The 27,112-nt window shown below is 35.6% G+C and overlaps 1 protein-coding gene across 1 annotated transcript in view; it reads right to left on the minus strand.

Moving 5' to 3' along the window:
- Nucleotides 1-2,024: 2,024 nt before the first annotated feature.
- LOC145276437 (beta-1-syntrophin-like) overlaps nucleotides 2,025-27,112 on the minus strand; it is a 99,632-nt gene continuing 74,544 nt past the window's right edge. The window contains exons 3-6 of the mRNA XM_080127741.1: nucleotides 16,870-17,012; nucleotides 14,712-14,908; nucleotides 10,685-10,866; nucleotides 2,025-4,367 (exon numbers count right to left, since the gene is read on the minus strand). Coding sequence (XP_079983867.1) covers nucleotides 4,275-4,367; nucleotides 10,685-10,866; nucleotides 14,712-14,908; nucleotides 16,870-17,012 — 615 coding nt within the window. The 3' untranslated portion in view covers nucleotides 2,025-4,274. The remainder of the gene's footprint in view (nucleotides 4,368-10,684; nucleotides 10,867-14,711; nucleotides 14,909-16,869; nucleotides 17,013-27,112) is intronic.

Consider the following 27,112-nt stretch of genomic DNA (forward strand, 5'->3'; position numbering starts at 1 on the left):
ATACATACATTAAAACAGACAGGTGAGATTTATATTATAGACTACTTCTACAAGGATCAGTTGAACCATTTTCTTTAGTAAAATTATGGAAATTTAATTTTCACCCCTTATATTCACTCAAGATGCGCTATTTTGTTGAAGAGATATTCAGAGTGAACATAGATGTTGAGAGTTCAATCCTTGAGCCTGGTTTCAGCAATATTTCTAAGAAAAAAATTCAACTCATACGAGATATGCCAAGCCATAATTAAAATCAAAACAGACCACATATGCTAGGTCAAAGTTGAGACTTTGACAAGTGGTACCTGAAGATTATAGAATACATCACTTAATTGTTATTTTTTTTATTTTATTTATTTATTTTTTTTTTAATTTCTCATGAAAATCTGTCGCCTCTGTCAACAGTTTTAGGCAGACATACATACATACATACATACATACAGACAGACAGGCAGGTGAGATTTATATCAGATAACTTCTTATGCATTTTGGTTTAGTCATTTCAATGAAAACAAGGCCTTTTTGCAACCACCAATAGCCATGGCTAATAATACATTTCCTGAAAGTACTCTGTTCAAACTCCTCGGAACAGATACATCAAGGGCATTGCCAAGGCTGCTGCGATGAAGGTGGACTCTCTCTACTGCGCCAGAAAGTTACTTAAAGCTGAGAGTATCCTATACATCTACAAGGCCACTATTCGACCATGTATGGAGTATTGTTTTCACATTTGGACTGGTGCACCTGCTACTAGTCTCTCACTCTTGGACAGGGTACAAAAGAGAGTTGCTAACCTAATTGGTCCTGAACTGTCAGCTGGGCTTCATCTGTCCCATCGACAAAATGTTGCATCCTTCTGCCTGTTTTACAGATATTTTAATGGTAAGAGCTCTGACAAGCTAAAAGCTCTTGTACCCCCGTGACAAAAATAACCCCAACAAACAGCAAACTCCCATTCCTACACAGTAGAGATACCCAGATGCCAGAAAGCCTTCTACTCTAATCGTTTCTTCCCCAGAACTGTTAGACTTTGAAATTCCCTTCCGGGTTCCTGCTTCCCTGACTGTACTGACATGCAGAAATTCAAGTATAACGTGAATAGACATCTTGCTGCTAAACTCCCTAAATAGTGTCCCTGTAATTATGTCCCTGATAGTAGACCCCTACATTAAAGTGGCACTATGCCTAGTTTGCGGTGAAAATGCAATAAAAAAATATAAATAAATTAATACAATTCTTATAATAAACAGCTGAAAACGTATTCTGAAAATAAAACAAAATGGAAAATTATTCTCTGAGAAGCAAATAAAATGAAAGAAAAATAATACAGCAAAATTGCACATTTCAATTTTATATTGTTTTATCTCAAACATTGTTTTATTATGTTTGGACTTTTTATTTTTCAGTTTATATATATATATATATATATATATATATATATATATACACACACACACACACTTACACAAATGTTAATATTCGTTCTGTAACAAGGTTATCATCAGCTGCACGAGATAGCTTAGTCTATGCAAGGGCAGGTAACTCACACATCAGTCAAATCAAGATTGTTTAAAATTGAAGCAAATCATATGAAAGAACTTTATCATATTCCCTCAATTATTATTCAGGCATTTTCATTTTTTTTTTCTTATAATTTCTTTTCAAAATGAAAAGCCTTTAATCTTCAATAATTAAAATGATGAATCCAGATACATGTCATAAATGGCACATTTTATTTTTTGTCCAAAATATTCCACAAATTTTAATTGCCATTTTATATTGGTTTCCATTTTCGTCTTTTTTTTTTTTTTTTTTTTTTTTTTTTACCTTTCCAAAATTTTTTATGAAAAACATTGAAGTTACTTTGCATTCATGTAATTTTTTTTTTTTTACTGTCTTGTTTTCATTTTTTTTTTTTATTAAGCGTTTTAAATGCAATTAAATATTTTCATGGTTTCCCAGTTTTAATTTTACAGCAAAAAATCTTATAATTTAATATACATTTTTTTTTTTTAATTTTTGACAAAAAAAAAAATAAAAATCGATTCTGAAATATATTTTAAATAAAATGATTTAAGAATTTACAGAAGACTTGTTTATGAAAAAGAGCACCGTGGTGAGTTAGAAGATGACCAGACTTGATTCATTTGTGTGTTTTTGTTTTACAGCATAGTCGCCATTTTAATATTTCATGCTGAAGCAATATCTGTTGTAAACAATTCATGAAAAATGATCAGTTTTATTTACCTCATAGCTGGTGAAGGGGTTCATACCTTCCCCTCAATAGTATAATATTGCAAGTTAATGTAATGGATGCGATTGAATTTGAACTCTGTTTACATCATTTGTGATACATTTCATCCACTCCACCCTCACCTTCGTCATCTTTTTCAGTTTAGGGGTTGCATTATAACACTTAGTCATGAAAGGCATCCACCCCACTCTTGCCTAATACCACCCAGAAGTTCTGAGCTGTGGCCATAATCTGGTAATATATCTTAGCAAACTGGATTAACTGAACACAGATAAAAACTAACTTAAGATGAATGATGAAAAGATTCTGCTCCAATATAGAAACTCGGGTATTTGTTCATATTGGTGATGTTTTGAACCAACACATTTCAGGTGAAAATATTATTACATATTTACACATCATGCCGAGATTATTATAAATTCCCAAAATTATGAAAAACGATTCAGTAGATGGTGCGCTAGAAGTATTTTAAACAAAAAGTCGGTTATAATTACGGTCCCAGATATCTGGATTAAAGATGGCGATAGATAATTTAGTCAAAATTATCGATTGCAGTTATAGTCCCCTGAATCTTGCAAACTCTCCATTAACTCATAAAATCACTATTTTCATTTTTATTTGTAACTAGTGAAGGTGCCCGGCGTTGCCTGTGTGTCTAGAGGTGGTGTAGTAAGGACACCCCCCCCCTCCGGAGGGGGGGGGAATCAAAACAACAGTAGGCAGGTGTTATTAAAAAAAAAAAAAAAAAAAAAAAAAGTAAAGTGGTAGTAGGTAGGCAGGCTCGAACCCATAACGCAAAGGAGAAAAAAAAGGGTTAAAAAAAAAAAAAAATGTGACGCCTTAGCCAATGTCTCCATTGCGTGACCGGAAGTTCCGAACGTTGAAATTAAACCTAGTCAATCCGACAAGTACGATGAATTGTGAAAAGCGCGACGCAAAAACCGATCCCTTTTTGTAGAAAACTAGCAAGTTGAAAGTGAAGGCCTTAATGTTTTTGGCCAATTTTTTTTATATTTGTCATCCAAGACGTCAAGCTTCAAAACGACACTGATCTCATCAGGGTCTGTCGCATCTGTCAAAAGTTTTTGGCAGACATACAAACAAACAAACCGACGATTGAGATTTATATTAAAGATTATTTTTCTAATGGATCATTTTTCTTGTAATTATTTAAAATTTATATATAAATTTTGGCATGACACATGTTTTCACCTCAAATGCGTAGGTTTAAAAAATTACTAATATAAACAAACAATTTATGATAACAGCAGAAGCTAAAATAGCCAGGTTACATACAAAGCGTTTAATGTATGTATCGTGCTTCTAGCCAATTTTAGACGCCAGTTTTTCAGCAGCATTTTAAGGGAAAATAATTGCCTTTCAGATATGTTATATTTAATTAACAAAAAGCAAGTCTTGCTTTTCGAAAAACAGACATCCGATTCGATAGTCTCTTTGTTTTTCAATGACGATTACAAATGAGTGTCGATATGTAAAAATCTGCCAGAAATAAAAAATAATTTTGTCAGCCGTAAATCCGTTATTAATAGCCAATTTAAGGTTTTCAATTGTATCTTACATCAATGATTATTTGTCGCAGAAAACCAAAAGAATATAAAAAAATAAAGATTTTCGCAATGTATTCAAAGCTGGAAAGCAACCCGATAATGTTTTTTTTTTTTTTTTGCTTTCTTTCGGTTATCTGTTATTATATTTAAATTTTTATCAGTCATCTTTTTTTCTGCTCGAGTAAAATATTTGTTTGTTTTTTGTTTTTTTTGTTTGTTAAAAAATACAAACTTCATCTTTTATTTTTTTTTCACCTCAAAGAAAAAAAGTTGGATATGAATGAAGAACTGCTAGGGCAAGCAGAGATACACAATTGTAATTTTCTTTGTGATCCGGTCGATGGCATCTTCGGTTTACTCTTAAAACGTGGGTTTTCTCTTTAAACGAATCTAAGAATAGAGAACAGGAAGACATGGAGAAGAACAGCAGTAGCAGCAGCAACAGCAGTAGTCTACGCTAGCAATCCAAGGCGGCTCACTTTGGCTGATAAAAATGTGTGCATGACGAATACAATTGGCTTTGGACAAGTACGAAGATCAAGTTCCTGTCAAAGAAAAAAAACAATACAAAAAAAATGAAAACAAAACAAGTCATAAAATAAAATATTGCAACGAGAATTTATTTAAAGTGTACTATTATTATTATCATTATCAGAATGAAATAATTATAAAAAATTATAACATTAAAATTGCATTTATCTGCAGATTATCCCTGTGTTTTTTTTTTTTTTTTTTTTCCACCCCAAACAAGGCACATTGCTACTTTGATGTAGGGGGCTACTATCAATGACATAAATTACAGGGGTACTACGTGGGGAGTTGGGCAGCAAGACGTCGGTTCACGTTACACTTGAACTTCTGCATGTCAGTACAGTTGGGGAAACAGGAACCCGGAAGGGAATTTCAAAGTCTAGCGATTCTGGGGGAAAAAACTACTGAAGTAGAAGGCCCTCTGACATCTAGGGATCTCTGTGAAGAGGTGGGATTTAGCTGCCTGTCGGGGGTATTTACGTCGAGGGGGTACGAGTGCTTGCAGTTCGTTGGAGCATTCACCATTAAAGTACTTGTAGAACAGACAGAGGGATGCTACATTTCGTCGATGGGACAGAGGCTGAAGCTTAGATGACAGTTCAGGACCTATCAGGTTGGCGACTCTTTTGAACCTTGTCTAGGAGCGAGAGACTAGTAGCAGATGCACCAGCCCAAATACGACAACAATACTCCATACATGGGCGAATGGTAGTCTTATAGAGGTACAGGATACTTTCGGGCATTAGTAGCTTTCTAGCATGGTAGAGAGAACCTACCTTAATGAAAAAAAATTTAGTGGAAGGTTATATGTCAGAAATGAACGTTTTTTAACAAGTACCTTTTGATATTAGTTTTAAAGATATTTCATTGATTTGTTTCGGAGAAAAAAAAAGAAAGAAAACAGGTAATAAAAGAAGGGAAGAATTTTGAAGTTAACAGTTTGGATTTTTTGGGTTTAATTTGATTGGAGATAAAAAAAAATTTACCAAGGAATCTTTTGAAAACATCTCTTGAATTTATTATTTACTAGCGAGGGGTTCCCGGAGTTGCCCGGGTGTTTGGAGGTGTGTGTGATTTTGGGTAAATCAAAACACATGGAGGGGTTAAAATAAAAAAAAAAGTTTTAGTAGGTAAGTATGAGGATCGAACCCGAACCCTTGAAGCAAAGTTGGAAATTAAAGTGTGAAAAAATGAAGTGCGACGTTAACCATTGGGCCACCGCGAAATACTAACGGAAACACGTTTGAAATTATTTAACTATTTAGAATTGGCAGGTGCACGTTTTAATGACTTGATGAGGTCAACTTTGATTGCGGGGTAGTATTTCATTTACTGCGGGAACGCTTTTTTTTATTTTTATTTTCTCAAGATGTTGGGGGGGGGACCAGCTCCCCATGAAAAGAGGATTGTCCAAATTGAATAGCAATTGTCTGATATAAGGAAAATATTTCCATATTGATCAAATCTGATTGCTTTCGGACATTTCCGGCAATCGCGAACACCGGAAAAAAATACCGCCAGAATTAGTGTCGCTTTTTATTATACGAAAAAGCCTAATCCACATGCGGCGAGCAAAAAATGTTGAATATTTATCTTTTCAAAGTCGAGCAAATTAAATAGACAGGCAACCTCTGTTGTTAACTCGTAGATATTATGATTTATATTTGATATAAAAAGTTTTAAGTTGTGAGCCGACCGACCGCTTCTCGGAAAAAGCCTTTCTTGGACATACACAAAAAGCGAACACACACACACTTTCGCTTTTATATATATAGATGGAAAAAGAAATGTTTTGAAATAGGCAGAAACAATTGTTTCTTATGCCAATGATTATTTATCGCAAAAGACCAAAAGAATATAAAAAATAAAGAATTTTGCTATGTATTCAAAGCTGGAAAGTGACTTGATTATACATTCATTTTTTGCTTTCTTTTAATTATTGCTATTGATTTGCTTGGCCACAAAAGCAAAATGTGATAAAAGGTCGTTTTTAATGTGGGGGGAAAACCAACTCTCCCAAAAGGGGCACTCTGGAAGCAGGCAAAAATAAAAATTGCCTTAGTATTGAAGGGGTTCTCCTCCATTGACTAAGGACAAATTAACTCGTGTAGCATCAGAACAGATACTACACTTTGATCGTATTTGTTGTATCTTAATTTTTATCAGTTCATCTTTTTTTTCTGCTTGATTAAAACATTTGTTTGTTTATTTTGTTTGTTAGAAAATACAGACCCTATCTTTGATTTTTCACCCAAAAGAAAGAAAAAACAAAAAAAAAAAAAAAAAAAAAAATGGATATGAATGAAGAGCTGCTGGGGTAAGCAGAGATACAATTGTTGTATTTTTTTTTGTGATCAGATTGATAGGGTAGTGACAATGGCTAAGTGGTAAATGAAATAAATATATAAACTAGCCTGGATGCCCGGCATTGCCCAAGTGTTTGAAGGTATGTGTTGAGCAAAAGAAAAAAAAAAAAAAAAGTGGTAGTAGGCAGGCAGGCAGGCAGGCTCGAACCCGTACTGTGAAAGAGGAAAAGAAGGTGAAAAGAAAAAAAAAAACGTGACGTCTTTGCCGTTGTGTCCATTGCCAAATCAGAAGTCACAAAGGTTAAAATTAAGGCTAGCCAATCGAAAAAAGTGATGATTTTCGAAAATATCAGCGAAAAAAGCGACTCCTTGTAGAAAAGTACCCAGCTGAGGGTGGAGGAAATAATGTTTTTAGCTACTTTTTCAATATTTGTCGTCCGAAGGGTCGAGCTTCAAAATGATACTAATCTCTTGAAAATCCGTTACTTCTGTTGAAATTTTTAGGCAGGCATACAAACATACATTCATACATTTAAACAGACAGGTGAGATTTCTATTATAGAAGGCAAAATATGTGTGTGTGTGTTTGCCAAAAACTTTCAACATACACGATGAACACTGACAAAATTGATATTAGAAAGATTAGATTCTCAGACTACAAATATCCAAAAATTGGCTAAAAGCATTAATTCTGTGCTAGTCAACTGAGCTGTTCTTTGCAAAGTCATCATACACCTTGCAATGACTAAGCTTATTCTGAATGGCCGCGACATCATAAATCGTGGGCGTGGCGACTAAACCGTTGGCTTTTTTTTTTTCACTTCCTTTTTCTCTTAGTGTTACAGGTTTGAGCTTGGCTACTATGGTTATTTTTTTTTTTGCGCTCGTATGGGTACTTACTGCTATTTTTATTTTTTTTTTTTTTTTTTAAGGGTTGGTTAATTTTTTTTTTTTTGTTGATCTCCATCACTTACCATAAAACCTCTCCACACCTGGGCAATGCCGGGTACCCTTGCTAGTCTCATATATAAAAAGGAAAATGTGTGTTAGTTTATATGTGTGTGTGTGTGTGTGTGTGTTTGTTTGTTTGTCTACCAAAAACTTTTCACAGACGCAGCGGACCGTGACAAAATTGGTATCGTTAAAAAGATCAATCTCTCGGATGAAAAATATCTAAAAATTAGGCCGTTTTTTTGCAAGGAGGGGTCACTTTTTATGTTGACATTTTTGCAAGTCATGCACCTAGCAATCTCAATGTACATTTAAAAAACGCTATTTCGACCTGTTATGACGTCATAAGTCATCGTGGCCGTGACAGGTAACATGTTAGATTTTTTTTCACCTCCTTTTCCTCTTTTGCACAATTAGGTCCGAGCCTGCCTAATATGGCTAATTTTTTTTTTTTTTTTTTTTGGTGCTCATATGGACACTCGCTACTATTTTGATTGAAACAAAATTTTTTTTTTCTGGGGGTTGCTCAATGTCCTTAGTGTACCACCCTCTTTCCTTCAATAGTAAAAACAGGTTTCACAAATTAATTCTCATACTGAAAACAAAATTTTATACACTCTTATTCCATTACTATTATGATTTCTATATATAGTATTTATTCAAGGGAAATCTACATTCAAGAAGTAACCTCATTTGCATATTGCATTAAAGAAAATCTATTTTAATAATTATCTCCACGTTATAAATTGCTCGTTGTAATAGAATTGTTGTAATTGTTCTATTTAGAAATATTATTCAAAGTTGATTCATTTATTTTAAATTTATTTTAAATTTTTATTATTAGCTGCCATCAATTACATTTATGAACAAAAGTAAACTTTATTTATTTAAGCCATGAGAATTATTTCCCCCCCCCCCCGTTTGATTTTCATTGATGAAAATGGATGTTTTATGCTTCTATAAAAATCAACGTGTGATCCACTTTCAGGAAAAACAATAACAAATTAGGATATTCAAGGTATCTTAAATAGTATGTAACTAAACACTCCACCCTGCTATGTTTTGACCTGGCAATGCTGGGTGTATATAGCACGTATATATATATATATATATATATAGTATATAGGGCTCGAGCAAAGCCAGGCTGAACTGCTAGTATATATATATATATACGAAGCTCGTTTGTTTACGAACAGGCGATTTGAGCACTATAAAAGTGGTGGCGGGTGTCTATTTAAATAGACATTCCGACAAATTATTTACGGGCGTCGATTCCATTGTCGAGTGGGAGAACTGCCGACTGTCAACACGACTGTTCTAGGTTCAATCCTTGGCTTAGGAGAGATGCTAGTCTAGCGGCACTGATGAGTTGTGATACAACGAAACAGGACTGTATGTCGATGACTACAAATATATATATATATATATATATATATACTAGCAGTTCAGCCTGGCTTTGCTCGAGCCCTATGTACTGTTCATAACTTTATGTGCATATGTATATATATACATATTCAAAAGTTTGACTCATGTCCAGATAACCTACATCTAAAATTTCAAGTATTTAAACCAAAAATTGACAGAAGAGTTTGGTAGAGTCTCCAAACGTCAACTCTTTCTACTTTGATCTTGGCAACCAAATTTTTGCTCCAAAACTGATTAAAAAGCTTGCTGCATGTCTAAATAACATTTATGTAAAATTTCAAATGTTTAGACGCAAAATTAGTTGAATAGTTTGCTAGATACCAAAAAGGCTAAATTTTTTTAACTTTGATCCCTTGGCAGCCAAACTTTCAGCCAAAAACTGATTAAAAAGCTTGTCTTATGTCTGAATACACTTTATGTAAAATTTCACATGTTTAGACCAGAAATTGGCTGAGTAATTTGGTAGAGACCGCAGAGGTCAATTTTTTTTAACTTTGGCCCCAATTTTGACCCCTTAACATTGTTTTGGGCTCAAATCAAACTTTTTAATTTGATTTATGTCCAAGTAACCTACATCTAAAATTTCAAGTGTTTAGACCTAAAATTGGCAGAGGAGTTTGGTAGAGTTTTCAAAGGTAAAATCGTTGAACTTTGACCCCTTGATAGCCAAATTTCTGGCCGAAAACCAATTAGAAGATTTTTCCAAATCTCAATACCGCTTATGTCAAGTCTCGAGTCTGAAAAACTTTGAAAAGAGAATGGGAGATTTGAATGAGAGGAATGGCTGAGAAGATACAATGGATAACAATTATGAAAACGGCTGAAATATTAAGGAAAACCCTTAAATGCAGAGATTAATACAAATGAGTAACAGGAACAAACCAAAACTGCCATAAAAGTGAAACACAAAGAAACACCACACGGAATCAAGAAAACTGAAACAATTATAAGTTAACCCTATTGCGAAAAAAAAAAAAAAAAATGTCGGCATCAACTGGCACCACACCAAATAGTTGTGAAGAGTCAAGGAGGATGGAAAGACTGATGAGTAAGCACTAACCAGACTTCTACTAGATAGGTGCAAAGAGGAGTTGGACAATTCCAGTGAAGACCAATGACCGTTGCCAGCAAGAAATCAATGGTAAACAACTATTGTGATAATGCAAATTTATTTGCAAATGTTATCGAAAGAGGTGGAGAATACTGGAAATCTGAGAAGACTTGTCACTCAGACTCCAGGGAACACCACCGGTTGTTCTTGAAGAAAAATCTTTGATAATGGCCTGTGAACAAAACTCCTGGTGAGTAATAATAAAAATAATAATAAGGATGATAATAAAGTGACTTATTTTTAGTTATACAAAAAGAACGTCTTAAAAGATGTCACAGCTTATGAATTTTCAAATAAAATCAGAGTTAAATACAAAATAACGGGTCATTGATACTTCTAGTCATATATATACATATAGATATATATATATATACTATCGAAATTAAGTTTATATATAGATATAAAAACATTTGCCGTGATAATTACTTCAGACACTGCAGTAGAGGAGAGAATATAACTACCAGTATACCACTTTTGAAAATGCAACAAAGAGAAAGCCATTTTTGAAAGTATTAACTTCTCAAAAGCGGAAACTTACTTGTTCTCCATCTCCAAAGTCTAACCATAATAAACGGTGACCATCATCTGCCGTGATTCGTAATTTTTCAAAAGGATAATGCCAGAGAATCGGATTCTTCGCTAATTCATCATCTTTCACCAAAGTAAAACCATTTTCATAATGCACTTGAAGTTTCGTTTCCTGGCGATTCCAAGTTGCCACTGAAAGAAATGTAGAAGAAATTACAATAAAAAAAAAAATTTTTTAAATTAAAAAAAAAAAAAAAAGTAAAAAATGGCATTTGGATCAGCCGTTGTGATTACATTCAACATTTCAATTCCATCTGTTGGTTAATCACCATTTGAAATAAGTTCCAAATTCTTGTTATGGATTGGAGAAATCATTTTCATTTTGTAACTAAAAGGCTCCTTCAGTCTTTGACAGACTATGGATATCCACGAAGGCGTGCCTGCACGTGAAATTTTTGTGGCAGGAGGTGCGCAATCTCCAACCACACCTCTCCTGAGTCGACATTGTTAAATACCAGTAGCAAGTGAAATGTATGTTCAGGACAACTGGAAACAAATGCCAAGATAAGCGGAGAGCACATAGAGCGCCTAGAATTCCAAAATGGTCACCCATCTGATACTAACTAGGCTCAACGTTGCTTAACTTCGGTGATCTGACGAGAATCAGTGTATCAATGTGATTATGCTGTATAGTAAGTATTTTCATTTTGTACTTTGTTTATATCTAACATTTGATATCCAGCATCTGGAGAAAGTGCAAAGATTGGCTACTTGAATAGTACAGGATCTATCAGATGGCTTTCTTTTCTCTCTTGATTGCCAATGCGTATATAACGATTTGGGCCCACAATCTCCTCAATGTGCATCATGATATACGTTGGGACCTATTATTCACTCCTGCACCAAAGAGGTCTACGTGGACAATACAAGAAACTATTCCACTGCCGATTTCGATTAAACTGGAGGAATGGCACTTTCTCAATCAGGATAACTGGACCTTTCTTTTCTTCATTTTGGATTAGCTGGGGATGGGGCATCCTATTGAATGCCAGACAGTCAACCGCTATCTCAGATCTTGGAATAGACTTCCATGTGAGATAATAGATGTGCCAACAATGCAACAATTTCAAGGTAAATTTAAACAAAGGTTGAGCATCTGTGTAAATTTCTCCCAATTGAAGGCTGCTCCTTTTATTTTTTTTGCCAAATAAATTGAATTAAATTGAAAAAAAAATTCAAATAATTGCATACAGGTTTTTCTTGGGACGAATTATGCTCGTATGGTTATACAGTGGCTCATCTTTCTAGATAAACCACTAAACAGGGCAAACTTTAAAACAAGTGATTAGGCACGAATGCGCAGAGAAAAAATTAGAAGACAGTTGATCTGCTGAACCATGGAAAGTGGAAAGTAAGCTTGCATAATATTGGAAAACGTTTGAACTCTGACGAAGAAAAAAAAGTGATGCTAAATTAATAGAAGAAAGAAGAATTAAAATAAAATGGAGTTTTCTTTTTAATAATTATATCTATACATACGTGTGTGTGTGTGTGTGTGTGTGTGTGTGTGTGTGTGTGTGTGTGTGTGTGTGTGTGTGTGTGTGTGTGTGTGTGAGTGAGTGTGTGAGTGTGTGAGTGATAGTTAAGTATCAATAAATGTGGATTGAATTCATATTTCTTTGTTTGGAATTTGGATTGCTGGATTTTAACCCATACATATTAAATGGTTTTGTGTATCTCTTAACATAAGCATACTTACAGAATTATCCCCCTTACACTATACAAATTAGTTCTTTCCGTATCTATATGTACCTATTTACTATGCCTCCCCACGGGACAGAGTTAGACACCAGGGTCGTTTTTTTAACGTGGAGAAAAGGTACAAAAATAAAAATTGTCTCAGTCGTGAAGGATTTCTCCTCCACCGAAAGAGAATAAATAGAAGTGCAGCATCTGAAGAACAGATACTACACTTTGATCTTGTCCCCGAAGGCCAAGTCACTGCATTCCGTATCTATATGTAGATCTGGCTAGATTTTCATGCTTTTTTAACTCATGAAAATAGTACAAAAGAGAACTTGAACGTCTTCAGGAGAGAACTTGAATACCTTAATAATTAATAACAAATAATCAACACAAAGGTATTTGCATCCAAAATGTATATTTCTTTATTTTACTTGAAGTATATACTTCAGGCACAGAGCAAGAGAGAGACTTAAATTGCTGGTGATTTTTAGAATTACATTATGGGTGTCTTCAAGTCCAATGTAAACAAGTTCTTGATGAGCCACTCCACAAGTTAACAAATTTACCGAATCTCGATTATTAACAATTACTATATTATCCAACTGACTACTGTACACTCTTTAACCCTTATCCTTGGGTGGCCTCTTGGCCTTGATAAGTCGTGATGTCTATGTAAAATAAAAAATTCTCATGTGACTGTCTTGCTTTGCTTCTTATGAATTCTTTCTGAAAACTATGCTGCAAACTATACAATTCTCTACTTGGTCTTTTGCCTAACCTATGCTTTCCTTTGAATTTCTAACAGTTACTTCGATATCAGTCATCTAGAAGGTGTGGAGTGTTGGCTTTGAGGCCATCCCAAAATACAACATCCTGTCAATAAGTCCTGTCCTGTCAATAAGTCACTACATATGACATGAGAAACTACTGAAAAACACTAAAGAGTTCTTTGTAGGTGTTATTCAATGAAATGTACCTAATGGAAGATCTGTGCCTAAATATTATTATTTAAAAAATTCAACAAAGAAACAGGAACTAATACATGTGTACGAAGTGTAAGTGGAACCTCAACAAGGAAGGTTGAGGACATGCTAAGAAATGAAATAAAAATGATGCAATAGATGAGATGTGTAATGTGAGATTTAAAGACATACTGAGATTTGATAAACTCATATAAAGATTAAATCTGAACAGTTTAGGGAGATTTGTGCAGAAATGGAGACTTTAATGGTATGGTCACACTGAATGAATGAGAGTTGTTGGATCAATAGATATAGAACAATTGAAGTAATGGTACTTGTACAGTTTAATCAAGACATTAAAAAATGAAAATATCAAAAAAAAGTTTAAATTGTATGTATCCGTTATAGAATGAAGTTCTCCGAAAAAAAAAATTTCACTTCATTTCATCAAGTAGTTTTTTTTTTGTTTTTTTTACAGCGAAAAAACAATTTGTTATGATACCGAGCAAAAGGTTTGATTTTTAGGAAGAAAAGCTAGTAATAAAGATGGGGAGGGAGTGTCGGCACTTTAACAGGAGTTATCTCCCCGTGGCATATTCAAAAGATTCCAAGATGTCTATCTTCAACGCGCTGTCATAAAAACGTGTATTTTCCGATCAAATTAAGTTAAATTTTTTTCTGGAGATCTTCAGTCCAAAGCAGATAGGTACAGTATAACCTTTTTTCGATATTTTCATTTTTTAATGTCTTGATTAAACTGTACAAGAACCGAAGTAACAAGGCCAAGTTAAACATGGGAGGAAGTCTTAAAGAAGGACTTGAAAGAAGAATAAATAAAGATCTAGCCAGAGACAGATTAGTTTGGGAGTTCATTTCTAAAAGCCATCCGGTAAATGCCAACATGTATTAGGTTGGTGCAAAAATGATGCCGTTTTGTGACATTCAACTATATATAAAAACGACATTTTTTTTGCACCAACCTAATAAAACAGACAAACTGATGATGATTATGATGATTAAAAGTCAGACTAATGTTTTCATCCAAATATTTTAGTTACTGAGCAAAACAGAGAAAGCTGCAACACATGATGGACATTTGGTTAATAACAAGATGAAGTTAACTTTAAAATAACTCTTAGCCAACTTTAGGCCGACTCTAAAATATAATTTGTGGTTTTAAAAGTTCCAAAACATTACCAATATTTTTATGTCATGTGTAAAACTCTCAGATTTCTCTGCAGACAGTATCTTAATAGTTCTAGAAAAGTTTATAGCAAATTAAATTACTACCCCCCCCCCAAAAAAAAAAGGTAAGCCATTTTTACTTACTACAAGTGACCTCTTTGACTAATACAGCAGCTCCATGTGCACCTTGCACCAATGTTCGTGACCAATTTGCAAGGTCTCTTTGTGTCTCCACTCGAAATATGTGTGTGTCGACACCTTGCCGCGTTCCAGATCGTGTGCCAAACGTGAGAACATCAGTCTCTGTGGTTGGGTTGTACTGACGACCTGAATGCACAAGTCTAGAAAAATAAAAAAGGGAGGAAATGTAAAAACAAATAGGCGGAGGGGAGGTATATAAAAGACAAAATTTGTAAAAAAAAAATGCAAATTATTCTAAATTAACGCGCCTAGTACACAATTATAAAACCGAAAAAGAAAAAGAATTATTTTCATGTCTCCCTTCTATTTCAATGCTATTTCCTCCATATGAGAGACAGTTTGCAATTCGAACCAAACATGGAATCTGTTAAGTCTACCAAGTGTAGCACTTCACACAAGTAATGAGGTGTTCCTGGATGCAACACCTATTCTGCCTGAGGTGCTGCTGGGTGCAATAATATCTCCCACTCTGTCAAGTTTTACCTTATGTATCCCAAATCCCTGCTCAGACCACATTTGGAAGAGGATTACTCTAGTCTCTAGCTCCAAGCATAAGACCTCCACAACCCACTTTATTATTATTTTAAATTAACACACTTGGTACACAATTACAAAAACAAAAATAATTATTTTCATGCTTCCCTTCCATTTCAATGCTTCTTCCTTCATATGAGAGAGAGACAATGTACAAGGGAAAAGTTCTCTCACTGAATTAGGAGAGCTGTTGGTACTAGTGTTCCCGTTATTGGAACAGGATTCCTCAAACCCTATGAAACTTGGAAGGATATTACAACCTGATAAATGCTGACTGTAAAGCTAATTGTGGCAACTCTTTGAATTCAGAAAAGTATTTGTTGGCACCCTCCACACAAATACCTCGCAGGCTATTACGATCCAACAAATTTTAAGCAAACATGCAACCTGTTAAGGCTACCGAGCGTAGCACTTCACACATGTAATAAGGTGTTCCTGGATACAACACCTTCCATTCTGCCTGAGCTGTTGCTGGATGCAATAGTATCTCCCACTTGGGAAAGTTTTACTTTGTCTCCTAAATCCCTACTCGGACCATAAATTTGGAAGAGGATCGCTCTAGTCTCTAGCTCTATTTAAACACAAGACTTCCTGTTTAGTTTGCAGGTTGAAACAAGTAACGTAGAAAGCAATACAAATGACGACTCAACAAACAAAGGTAGATCAAATAAGAAGTGTATTAGGAAAAGGTATATTTACAGGATATTTACATAATGGTGTCAAATAAGAGAGTCTTTGCTGGAGAAACATATCTGTTCTTGGCGGCCTTCGGTGAACACACACTCAGACTAACTGAGTCTTCCTATTTATGTGTAATTACTATCCACATATGCAAATGAATGTGTGCCACCACAACACTTCCACACCCATTAACTGTTTAATCTGAACAGGAGATCAGGGATTCAAGTCAGACATGAAAGACATGTATGGAGTACAACCCAGGTTGAAAATAAAGAACAAGTGAAAACAAAATATAATAATGATCCAAAAGAGACAAAACGATTGCCCAAGTCAAGCAAGAAAAGAGATATTTAAAATGGGTCGAAAAAGTGTCCGAGAATAAAGAGGGAAGTATTTGGTTGTTTTTGTTTTATGGTATATCAACCCTTTTCAGGTTATTTAATGCCAAATCCAGTGATTTTGAAGAAAAGCTATTCAATAAAATATATTTGTTTTTTTCCAAGTCGGTTTATATTTAACCCATAGTTGGGACCCTAACAGGTACTACCACTCCAGGTCAGAGTGGACCTGGGAGCAATGGCAATTAAAGGGTGGCTCCACACTCCCCAAAGCCTGCAAGCTGGGGCCTCACCTTCGGATATAGTTTAAGGTCATATCCAGGACCGAGAGAAAGAAGGAAGCGAGAAAAAGAATCTTCCAAATTCTGACATCCAATCAGGTTTACTATAAGGATTGCTGGAGATCAAAATGCAGTAAGAATGGATGATACATTTTGATGCTTGACCAAAGAAATTAGTGTTGAATGAGAAAACAATTATTTATATTAATTGTGTCCACTTAATAATATTAAGAATGAGTCAACGTTCGTTTTCTTCAAATGGTTTACCTTGTTGCAAGCAATGAGTGACTCTGGAAAGGAGTGGCCCATTCCTCTTTGCTCCAAGGGGCAGTATCATACAGCAGCAGGTCTTGGTCGGTGAGGGCAACAAAAACAGCCTTCCAACTCGGACTGCCTTGTTCGTTCAATAACTGAAATTAAATTTGAAAAATGGAAAAAAAAAAAAAAATGAAAAATAAAAATATTCTGTGAAAAAATTATAGAAAATCAATTGATTATTATTATTTTATTTTTAACAAATACAATCACTTAATAAACAAGAAATTATGTTTTGTTTTTTGTTTTTTTCTATTTAACAGCAACATGTTAAGATTTATTTAATATTGAAATCTGTCAATAACACACCAATGTATACATTTTATTGAACAATAATTGAAATGTTGCCCATTAGTTGGGAGGAAATTGCAAGTCCATACATTTTCTAAACATAAGTGCATATAATAGATGAATTAAGATTTTAACTTGGCAGAGCCAATTTCATAATCTGTGATTGTATCCTTTATACCAATCACGCATCTCCACTTAGAAAATTGTTATATCTCAAATTTTTACACTAATCTCTCTCTCTCTCTCTCTATATATATATATAAGCGAAAATGTATGTATGTATGTATGTGTGTTCGCTTTTTGTGTATGTCTACAAAAGGCTTTTTTCGCCGTGATTCTCTGTTGGCTCGCTCCTTCTTAAAACTTTTTCTATGCTGTCTAAATAATAATATCTACGACTAAGAAACTCGGGTAGCAGCTATCTTTAATTTACCCGACTTTTACCAGCTATTTTCGAGATATTTTTTGATCGCTGCGTAGCGGGGAAAACAGAAACTGGTTTCCAGTGCAAAACTAGGTCAAACATCACATGACTTAACGTTCTCGCACCTGTTAATTTCACTTTATAAACGGCAACTTAACACACTTATCAATGCATCTAATCCCGTGGTCGAGATGGTTTGGTCGCAGGTTGTTTTTTTTCCATTTCCTTTCCACCTCCGCGTCAAAGGTTCGGGGTTCAAGCCTACCTTTCTACTAAAACATTTTTTCTTTTAGACCTCCAAACACCCGGCCAACGTTTTTTTTTTTTTTTTTAAACAGTGTTGTTTTGATCTACCCCCCCCCCCCAACACACACACGTCCAAACACCCGGGCAACGCCGGGTACTCCCCGCTAGTATATATATAAAAACGAAAATGTATGTTAGTCTGTGCATTTGTTGTATTTGTCTGGCAAAGGCTTTTATTCTTGGGGAGGGGGGGGGGGTCGAAGTGGTCACTCATTCTTAAAACTTTCTATATACTGTCTAAGTTATAATATCTACGATTTACGAAGGGAGGTCGCATCTATCTTTTATTTGAATGACTTTTACATGCTATTTTCGTGATATTTCTTGATCTACACGTGTTTCTTTGACTTTTAGGTATAAAAGTGAAACTGAATCTGTAGCTTAAAAAAACTCCCTGGCACTCGTCCAAAAAAGCAATGAGGTTTGATCAATGCGGGGGAAACCCCTTATATCAGGCAATTGCTAACTCCCCTTTTGATGGGGAGCTGGTTTTTCTCCGCAACCAAAAAAAAAAAAAAACTACCGCGCATCCAAAGTTGGTGGGAAAAAAAAAAAAAAAAAAAAAAAAAAACTACCTCACAGTAAAAGTTAAGTGCGTGATTTCATTCCCTCTATGGCGTGACGTTTGTCCTCATTAAATTTACACACCTGTCTTTATTTAACTTTTTAATTATTAAATTAAAACGGTTTTCATTCCTCTTTCCGTTATAGTCGAGCGGGTAAGATGCCAGGTTTTTTTCCCTTTCTTTTCCACCTTCACGTCAAGGCTTTAGGTTCGAACCTACCTTCCTACGAAAATTTTTTTTTTTTTCTTCTTTAACACTTCCAAACACACGGGCAATGCCGTGCACCCCTGCTAATGGAATATAAAATGCATAATAGTTGTAGTCCCCCCCAAAAAAATAAATAAATGAATACAAATAATTTTCTCAGACAATATTTAACCCAATACTTTTGTTTATCTTCTATATATATTTAAAAGCGAAAATGTATGTGTGTATGTGTGTTCGCTTTTTCTGTATGTCTACAAAAGGCTTTTTTCAGAGAAGCGGTCGGTCGCCTAACAACTTTTTAAAACTTTTTATATCACATGTAAATCGTAATATCTCAGAGTTAACAACGGGGCCCGCCTGTCTATTTAATTTGCTCGACTTCGGGAAGATAAATATTCAACAGTTTTCGCTCGATGCATGTGGGTTAGGCCTTTTCCTATAATAAAAGCGACACTAATTGTCTAGGTATTTTTCCGGTCTCGATCGCCGGAAATGTCCGAAAGCAATGAGCTTTACTCAATGTGAAAATATTATTTCCTTATATCAGAAGACAATTGCTATTCAATTTGGACAAGTGGAGCTGTTTCCCCCTACCCCCAACATCTTGGAAAAAAAAACAAAAAAGCGTTCCACACTAAATGATACCCCGCAGTCAAAAGTTGACCTCATTAAGTCATTAAAACGTGCACCTGCTAATTTAAGTAATTAAATAAATTCAAACGTCTTTCCGTTAGCATCTCGTGATGGCCCAATGGTTAACGTCACACTCTTTTTTTCACACTTTAATTTCCAACTTTGCCTCAAGGGTTCGGGTTCGATCCTCATACTTACCTACCAAAACATTCTTTTTTTACCCCCCCCACCCCCGGAGTTTTGATTTACCCAAAACCACACACACCTCCAAACACCCGAGCAACGCCGGGTACCCCTCGCTAGTTATTTCTAAAGTAAACAATTGTACAACACTGAGCTTTTAGCGACAGAAAGCAACTCATATGGAACATCACTTTCTCCGAGCCACTCATGCTGTCAAGAATTGCTGTAAATCCTAGCACTGTAGCTAAGTTTGTAATAGCTATTATCATTCAACAGTCCTTTAACCTTAAATGGCTTTTAGCCTTAAAACTGGTGACTCAAAAAATAAAAAAAATTAAAGAAAAAATAAAGAAATAATTGACCGTGATACAATTAACATTGTCTAAAAACAAAGTAAAGAATAAAGCTTTTGCAGTTTTGTACAAGTTGTTGGGAAATGATGCTTTATGCTAATAATGTTTTTTTTTTAATGGAAATCGATCCAGACAAGACATGAAGCCACTGGATGTCATGAGCTAAAAAAAAAAAAAAAAAAGTAAATAAACTACTTCAAGGTCATAAAAACGATAAGTGTTAAATGGAATAAATTCTGACCCAGAAAACAGCAATTCTTCCCTCTTTGTCAGAAACATCTTTCCTGGAACGTGAGGACTAAAGGACAAAATAAGGGAAGCAAGTGTTAGATGGATGCTGAAAATAAACGTATAATCCACTTTCTACTTTCTTTAAATTATAACGGCTCAAGTTAATAAGAAACTCTTGTGACTCAAACCAGAAATAAATGTCCAATCTATGGTCCTCCCACCTGGCCTGACTTTCACAAAAAACATTTTTCTAGCTGAAACCACTATCAATAATTTCCCCCCACTCTTTATTGGTCCTAAACCTAAACGTAGATTCCATGAACAATGCTTCTTTCTTAGAATTGCACACCTGTAGAACTGTTCCGTTTTCCTGCTTTCCAACTGACTATAATATGGTCATCTTCAAGTCCAAATTACTCAGCCAATTTTTTGATCTAAACATTTGAAATTTTACCTAAAGTCTATTTACACATAGGGCATTGATTTTTGGCCGGAAAAATTTGGCTTTCAAGGGGTCAAAGTTCAAAAGATTCGACCTTTGCAGTCTCTAGCAAACTATTCGGCCAATTCTGGGTCTAAACATTTGACATTTTACATAAAGGGTATTCAGACATGCAAAAAGCTTTTTTAATCAATTTTGGGGCAAAAATTTGGCTACCAAGAGGTCAAAGTATAAAGAGTTGACCTTTGCAGACTCTACCAAACTCCTCCACCAATTTTGGGTCGAAACACTTGAAACAAGCTGCATGATCATAGTCCCCCTTTGGTGCTGCATGTGAGATAGCGTCACAAAAAAATAGTGAAGAAATGATGAATGTGATGTACACAGTAAAAAAAAAAAAAAAAAAAAAAAAAAAAATTGAAATGTGAAGACAACGTTGGCCATTCACATTTTTGCCAAGTTTTGGAAATATCTAATGGATTAGCAATTTTTTCACTGTTTAATGAAATACAATTTATGGCAAAATTTCAGGAAAAACTGATGAATGGTTTCGTCTGGACTAACGGACACACGGATGACGCCACTGAAAATATAGGTCCCTCTCTGATAAATCGGGGGAGCAATTTTAGATGTAGGTTACCTAGATACGAGCCAAACTTTAATATATATGTATATATGCACACAACGTTATGAACAGTACATAGGGCCGAGCAAAACCAGGCTGAACTGCTAGTATAAATAAAAATAAATATTATAGACCCTGTTTACTTGCCTCCTTATGAGGGCAAAGTTAGACACAAGGTCGGCTTTTAATGTCGGGGAAATTCAGCTTGCTAAAAACTGGCACTACATTGAGACAAAAAGTAAAAATCGCCTCAGTCTAGTAAGATTTCTTCTTCACTAGTCGAGTACAGAAAACAGGAAATGTAATAATAAAACAGCTACTACACTTTATAAAATCATTCTTTAAAAAAAAATAAAAAATAAAAAAAAAGAGACAGTTGCTATAAAATAAGTAAAAAAGAAAAACCTCAAGAGTCAAACTGCTTAAGTTTTATTCATTTTTTTCTTTTTTTTTGTGGACTGTTATCCTCATTTTTATACTTATTTCACCACATTTCGGCCAACTCATCCTCTGACCTTCTTCATGTGGTTAACCGCGACAGGATAAAAATGCTGAGTCTTGTAACTGTATTCCTAGTAATTACTGCCTTCCATAGTTGTTATGTCGCACAATGTTTTGGCCAACTAATCCTCTGGTCTGCTTTGGGCAGGAGTGAAACCGCTATCTTCAGACAATGCTCACCTACAACCGTAGAGATTCGATGCATCTATACACTATGCCACAAGCCACAAAGGATGATCAAGGTTGGATTTTATAGTCTTATAAATCCAATTTTGTGTTCTTATCTAGTCTTCTATTGCCAGGTTTGTACGGAATGGTATTATAAATTTTTTTTTTAATCTTTTGAGATGAGGCTTCATCTCAAAGGATTCCAAAAAATAAAATATATATAATGCTTCCGTTTCAGTTTTGGAAAATTTATTAAAAAATTTATTTTTATTTATTTATTTATTTATTTTTATTTTTTTTACACCACCACCACCATCAGTTTTTCTTATGTTTGCATGTGTTGGATGGCTTTTAAAAATAGATTTACAAACTAACCTATATCTGACCAGGTTGTATTTATCCTTCTTTCTTTCAAATACACATTTATCACTTCCTCTCATGTCTGCCACCTGACCCAGTTACCTCAACTGTCCTACATCTACCAACCCAAGAACTTTCATCAATTCTTTTAGCGTAACCATAGCAATAAAGTCTCCTGTTCTACACAGATCTATTTATACTCCCAGATCAGTAAAACTTATATTCCACATTCATTTTATAATTCTAATAGCATTTTTATTTATTTATTTTTTTTTTAATTACATTTTCACCCCAAACAAGGCACATTACCACTTTGGTGTAGGGGGCTACAATCAGGGGCAACAACTACTGGGGTACTATGTTGGGATTTGGGCAGCAAGATGTCAGTTTACATTACACTTGAACTTCTGCATGTCAGTACAGTTGGGGAAGCAGTGGCCTGGAATGGAATTCCAGAATTTAGCGGTTCTGGGGAAGAAACTACTGGAGTAGAAAGATCTTTTACATCTAGGGATCTCTATTGTGTAGGGGTGGGATTTAGCTGCCTGTCGGGTTTGTCGAGGGTGTCTACGTCATGGGGGAACAAGTGTCTGCAGTTCGTCAGAGCATTCACCATTAAAATACTTGTAGAACACGCAGAGGGATGCAACATTACGTCGATGGGACAGAGGCTGAAGCTTAGATGCCAGTTCAGAGCCTATCAGATTTGCGACTCTTTTGAACCTTGTCTAGGAGCGAGAGACTAGTAGCAGATGCACCAGCCCAAATGTGACAGCTATACTCCATACATGGGTGAATGGTGGCCTTATAGAGGTACAGGATACTTTAGGGTGTCAGTAGTTTTCTAGCACGGTAGAGAGAGCCTACTTTTTTCGCAGCGGCCCTGGCAACGCTTTCAATGTAATTGTTCCAACTCATGTTTCCTGTGAGCATTAGGCCAAGGAGTTTGAAAGATGTACTCTCAGATATAGAGTCACTGGCCATTGCTATTGGTGGCAGAGAAAGTTTCTTCAAGGAAACCAGTTTAGTCTTGGCAGCATTGAATGTGACCATCCATTTTTATCCCCATTCCACTACAGATTGGAGGTCATCCTCTAGTGTTTTTGCCATTTCTTTAGATATATGTTCATTTGTTTTCCTGTCATGCCTGTTATAGAGTGTGGTGTCATCAGCGTATATACCCATCTCAGAGGCAATTTTGTCGGGGAGGTCATTAATGAATATTAGGAACAATAGAGGTCCGAGGATAGACCCCTGAGGCACTTCCGCATTTATATCATATTGTTTAGATGTACGACCGTCGAGAACAACCTGGATTTTTCTCTTATCTAAGAAGGATTTAATTATGTTAAGTATTCTACCAGTGATACCGTATGATCTAATTTTCCTTGATGCCATACCCTGTCAAAAGCCTTAGATATATCTAGAGCTACCGCTCTGCCCTCCCCCGCTTTGTCCAGTGAATGGTATATACGTTCAGAGATTACAGGGAGGATGTCTGCTGTGGAATGAGCTTGTCTAAATCATATTGCTGGCAGTCAAAAGTTTAGCATCTGTAAGGTGATGGAGTAGAGCATGGTTAATTAAGGTCTCAAATATTTTGCCGAAAAGTGGGAGGAGGCTAATGGGGCAATAATTAGATGGGTCAGTTCTTTCACCAGAATTCTTGAATACTGGTACCACAAAAGCAGTTTTCGAACAGTCTGGAAAGCAAGATTAATTAAAGTATTTGTTGTAGAGTTTGGAGAGAACTGGAGCTACTTCGGCTGAGCACTTTTTTAATAGCACAGGTGGGATGAGATCTGGTCCACATGCTTTTGAAGTGTCAAGGTTTTTTATGATAGCTGAGCAGGGGTGATTTTCAGATCATCTAGCGTGGCGTCTGTCCGCAAAGGAAAGTCAGGCAGGGGGTGGTTAGAAGGGTTCAGTATGGAGTTTGAGGCAAACCGACTGGGAAGCATATTAGCCTTGTCGGTTGCTGAGCAAACAACAGTGATTGTTGGTTAGTGGGGGAATTGTTAATTGCCCATGATTTCTTTCTTAACGCTACTTCTAGCTTCTATATACTTCTGTCTGTTTGAACTGGAATTATGTCGGTTAAATCTGTGGTATGCATGCTGCCTTTGAGCAATGGCAGTTGCGCAAGTAGAAGTAAACCATTGGGGAGAGTGGGGCTTGCTATAAAATTTTCGCATGGGAACATGCGCTTCCATTGCAGTTTTGAACCATTAAGTGGTCTCATTTGCGTACTGTTCAGCAGGAAGAGAAAAAATATTTCCCCATGGGGCGTCTCTGATAAAATCTCTGATGGCTTCCCAGTCAGCCTTTTTATAATATCTTGTTGTTTTGAGCACTGGCTCTTCAGTTTTGGGTCAGGTTTAGGGCAACAGATGTCCTCAACCATCACTGAACATTTTCTATTTTTTTTTTTTTTTAAGGGAGGGGGGGATCATGAGATGGTTAGGTTTAGTTTCTTAACATTTCATTTTCTTTTGAACAAGCTGAGCATGTGGAGTGTTTGTGCAAAATTCCAAAAAAATTCCAAGGCGTGGTTATTGAGAAAAGTGCGAACAAATGAATGGATGAATGATTTAGGGGCAATTTTACTCCTATAATGTCCCCTAGGGAAGCAACCAGATTTATCCCGTAAAATCCGTTCTGGCAAAAATTTACTTTCACCATGACTAATGTTTGTGCAAAAAAATTTTTTTTAAATTCAAGGAGTGGTTATTTAGAAAATGCAAACAAACGAACGGACAAACGGGAGTGAATTACTAGGTCCAATCTTTTCTTTGTTAAGGGGCCAACAAAACAAATAATATCTAATTGAAATGAATATGTTCAAGTGAGACTTGAGCTAAAGGAGGTTAACACTTAATGGTTCAGTTTGTAAATCTCAAGTTACCAACAATGTGTGTGGGAAGAAAGTTATCAAGTGCATGAATATGAAACACCTAAAAAAAATTTAAAAAAAATAAAAAATAAAAAAAAGAAGCGATGATAAACGTTTTAAAGAATCAACAGTTTAGAAAAGTCACTTTTGGTTAACAATGCAGTCTGAAAAGGAAAGGAAGAATCTGGTTGCTGAAATACGTGTACATGGATATGGGAGTGAGAGAGAAATAAACATTCATGAGATATATATATATATTTAAATTAGTGTATTCCTGTGTATATGATGGTTGCAATATCTTGTCAGACGAGTGTCACTCTGTCAGTCACTGAAAGTCCAGGTGTCAGAAGATGACTTTTCAGTCTTGCCAGCGACTTACAGACATGACACTGAAGACGGTCATTGGTTAGGAAGAAACTAACAGCAATGGTACCCCTATCATCATGCGCTTTCATGTGATTAACAAGACTTGCTTTAGACAACAGAGCCTGGTCACACACCTCATAGATCCGAAGATCTCCATGATTGTGCGGCAAAATTTGGCATTTCCTACATGCTCTCCTGAGCTTAGCTCTGTCTATCTTGGCTGCTTCAAAGTGTTCTGTGCCCCGGTATATCCACTGCTTGCGATTATACGCCAGAGACTCCCAACTGTCAGCAGGGACATGAAAGCACACCAGACTCTCCTTGATGCTATCACAAAAACGTTTTTTGAACTTGTGCTGGAGAAGGAGCTCACCATAAAACAACTGTTTTAGCTCTCTCTCTATATATCTATTTGTAGTCATCAACATACAGTCCTGTTTCGTTGTATCACAATTCATCAGTACCGCTAGACTAGCATCGCTCCCTAGCCAAGGATTGAACCTAGAACCGTCGTGTTGGCAGTCGGCAGTTCTCCCTATATATATATATATATATATTAGTGATGTGGGTGTGTGTGTGTGTATATATATATATATATATATATATATATATATTAGTGATGGAACGATTCCAAGATTTTTACAGATTCCAATACAATTACCGATTCTGATTCTTTATAAATTTCTTATTTGACTATAAAGGTGCTATACAGCATAATCACGTTGTCACACCGGTTCCCGCTGGATCACCGAAATTAAGCAACGTTGAACCTGGTCAGTTCTAAATGGGTGACTATTTAGGACTTCCAGGTACTGTATGTGCTCTCCGCTTATCTCGGCATTGTTTCCAGTTGTCCTGGACTTTTTACCACTGGACCCAAACTAGTGCCGATTCAGGAGAGTTGTGGTTAGGGATTGCACAACCCTTGCCTCACAATTACATGTGCAGCTGCCTCTACAGGGGGTATCCTTTATCTTTTGAGACTGAACAGGGGCATCGAATAAAGTTGCTATTTTTCTTCTCGATTGCCATAAAAACACGTTGAAAGTGCAGATATTTTCTCAAGCATAAAAATACACTTGATCTTTAAATTTTAGCTCTGCTGGTTGTGTAAAATCAATAAATATTTATTACTACGAGAAATGGCTGATTTTACTTGAAACAAAGTCAAATAAAAAAAGGCAATTAAACGGCACATATTTTTCCGATTCCGATATCTCAAAAAGTTTGATTTTCCCATTTCTGAGTTCAAATAAATCACCAACACTAATATATATATATCAATACCAAAATAATTTGAAGAAAAAAAAAATAACATTTTTGACAGAACATTTACAAAGTTGTTTTTATTTTGGAAAAGTCACTTTTTTTAAAGAATGGAAAATGTGTTAGTAATTTGAAGTGGAAAGGAATCTGGTTGCTAAAATATGTGTCTATGTACATGGGAGCGAAAGAGGATACATATATATTGGTAGTTTCCTTCAGTCTTGACAGACTATGGATACCTACTGTAAGGATGCCTGCGTGTGAATTTTTTGTGGCAGGAGTTGCACAATCTCCAACCACATCTCTCCTGAGTCGACATTGTTAAATACCAGAGGCAAGTGGAGGTTCAGGACGATTAGAAACGATGCCAAGATAAGCGG

Source organism: Euprymna scolopes, chromosome 1 (genome assembly GCF_053919585.1).
Source record: "Euprymna scolopes isolate OS-2025 chromosome 1, ASM5391958v1, whole genome shotgun sequence".
Classification (NCBI taxonomy): Eukaryota; Metazoa; Mollusca; class Cephalopoda; order Sepiida; family Sepiolidae; genus Euprymna; species Euprymna scolopes.